This window comes from Etheostoma spectabile, chromosome 13, assembly GCF_008692095.1.
Source record: "Etheostoma spectabile isolate EspeVRDwgs_2016 chromosome 13, UIUC_Espe_1.0, whole genome shotgun sequence".
NCBI lineage: Eukaryota > Metazoa > Chordata > Actinopteri > Perciformes > Percidae > Etheostoma > Etheostoma spectabile.
The window spans coordinates 8,820,229-8,822,192 of record NC_045745.1 but is presented as its reverse complement, the minus strand read 5'-3'; the positions used below and the strand labels follow the sequence as shown (position 1 = coordinate 8,822,192).

Here is a 1,964-nt window from a genome sequence, read left to right as displayed (position 1 = left end):
CCCCCCCCCCCAGCCCCTGGTGTTTAGTTGGTCCGGTCCGGGACAGAGGAAGGGGAGTGGTAGGGCGAAAAGGGGAAATCTGCAACAATGACTTCATTAACATGATGCCCAACATGACCAGTATGACTTTATGACTCCATTACAACGCTGGATATGTGACTTTTTCACGTTGGATTTAAATTCTTGAAATATCTGTATGTATCTGTGTCTGATTCTACATCAATTCTCGAGGGTAACATGGAAGTCTGCTGAGGTTTCCTCCATCCAAGACTTCAGACACCAGAAGCATGTTGATCACAAGTGAGTATGTGTTCAGCTACAGCTCATATGTCGTGTGACATGACAGACAGGCAGATAATGAGAATCTCAGCCTCTCACTGCTGCCTGTGTTTTTTTTGCATGACAATTGACAATTGCTGCTTGATGACATTCATTAAGTAGATGATTGGTTAATTAGCTTAACGAGTGGCATTTAATGAGGACCTGATTGAGTCTCGATTAGACAGACTCTGGCTCCCTGGGTTACTTAGAAAAGTCTCTTCTGGAAGTTTGTTGAATTAACCCAGCGAGTTCCCATGATAAAACGCAAGATTCAAAAACTTTCAGACAACGATAGAAAATGTTCTTAGGTTTGGGGCTCACAAACATTTAAAAGCATACACAGATGAAAGACTCACACACTGATTTACTTTAAAACACAAAAAATTCCATAAAAACTGCAAACAATCGATTAGGTGTCAACCATGAAATGAATCGCCAACTAACAATTAATCGGTTTGGGTCATTTCTAAGGGGGAAAAAAGAAGAAATTCTCTGATTGCAGCTTGTCAGATGTGAAGATGTTCTTTGCTCCTCTGTGACTGTAACCTGAACATCTTTGAGTTAAATATGGACGTTATCTTGGGCTGTGGGAAACACTAATTGGCATTTTTTGGACCACTTCCTGACATTTTATAGACCAAACAACGAGGAAATTAATTGTCAGTTGCAGCCCTAAACTCCATAAAAAAAAAGAGCAGGTATGCAAAGCTGCATTAAAACGTGTGTAGTGGCGATTGTGTCTATTTGGCCTTGTTTAAAATGGATATTCCAGTGGGAATGAACCCGTTTTTGTTAGTTGTCTTTTTGACCAGAGGTGCTCTGTAGTGGCTGAAAGGAGTGTTAATGGGGGGGGGGCTACACACGATAAGAGCTTTTTACGTCATCGAGCGTTTACGTCATCGAGAGTGGCAAGGAAGATGTTTCCTGTTGCTAGGTGACGAGTTTGCTAATATACCTCATGCCTATTCCCGAACCTGGTAATCCCATCCCGACTGCGGCCATTACGCCAATGCGTAAGTTTTCCTGTCGAGATCTTCATAGGTCTTTAAAAAAGTGTTAATTTCAGGGAGCGGCAAATCCGAGCGGACTATTTTTCAACTGATTCCTTTTGTTGAAATGAGTATCAGAAGTTTAAGTCAAAGTGTGAGTGGGTTGTTGTTGTTGATTCATAGGACAGAAAAGGAATTTGAAGCACTCCAGTATCGCCTGAGAGCTCTTTGTCATGTGAAGGCCGTGGGCCTGAACACATCACAAGCTCAATTTTGAACTAAAAGCTTCTTCTCTATGGCAGAAAGAGCGTAGGACCCACTCTGAATGTGCGTGGGCTACTTTTGAAATGCGATCTGTTGTAGAGAACTGATCTTCTGCCAAAAAATACATATTCAAAACTTTGGCCTATGACTTTGGGTCTAAAACCTTTAAAGGTGCCCTGGCACATGTATTTCATTACTTTGTGGTAATCTCTGAAGTTCTACCATGGACTCTGTAAAATGTTTATGGAAAAAAATGCCTCGGTTGCCTTGTTTCAAGCCGTTCTAGCGTGGTATAAAAAGCCTGCAGGACGACTTGTGCCAATTCTCATTAAGAGAACTGGCACACAAGCTAAGCTGCTTGACTCTGATTGGCTAACAGCTAACCAATGA

The 1,964-nt window shown here is 41.8% G+C and overlaps 1 protein-coding gene across 3 annotated transcripts in view; it reads left to right on the top strand.

Moving 5' to 3' along the window:
- The window catches only part of si:dkeyp-23e4.3 (rho GTPase-activating protein 7), a 155,010-nt gene that overhangs the window by 76,351 nt on the left and 76,695 nt on the right, over positions 1-1,964 (top strand). Inside the window, exon 1 of one of the 3 annotated variants that reach the window (XM_032534588.1) lies at positions 17-300. The exons of the other annotated variants lie outside the window; for them this stretch is intronic. Coding sequence (XP_032390479.1) covers positions 288-300 — 13 coding nt within the window. The 5' untranslated portion in view covers positions 17-287. Of the gene's footprint in view, positions 1-16; positions 301-1,964 lie in introns of those variants that run through there. 3 annotated transcript variants of the gene reach the window in all.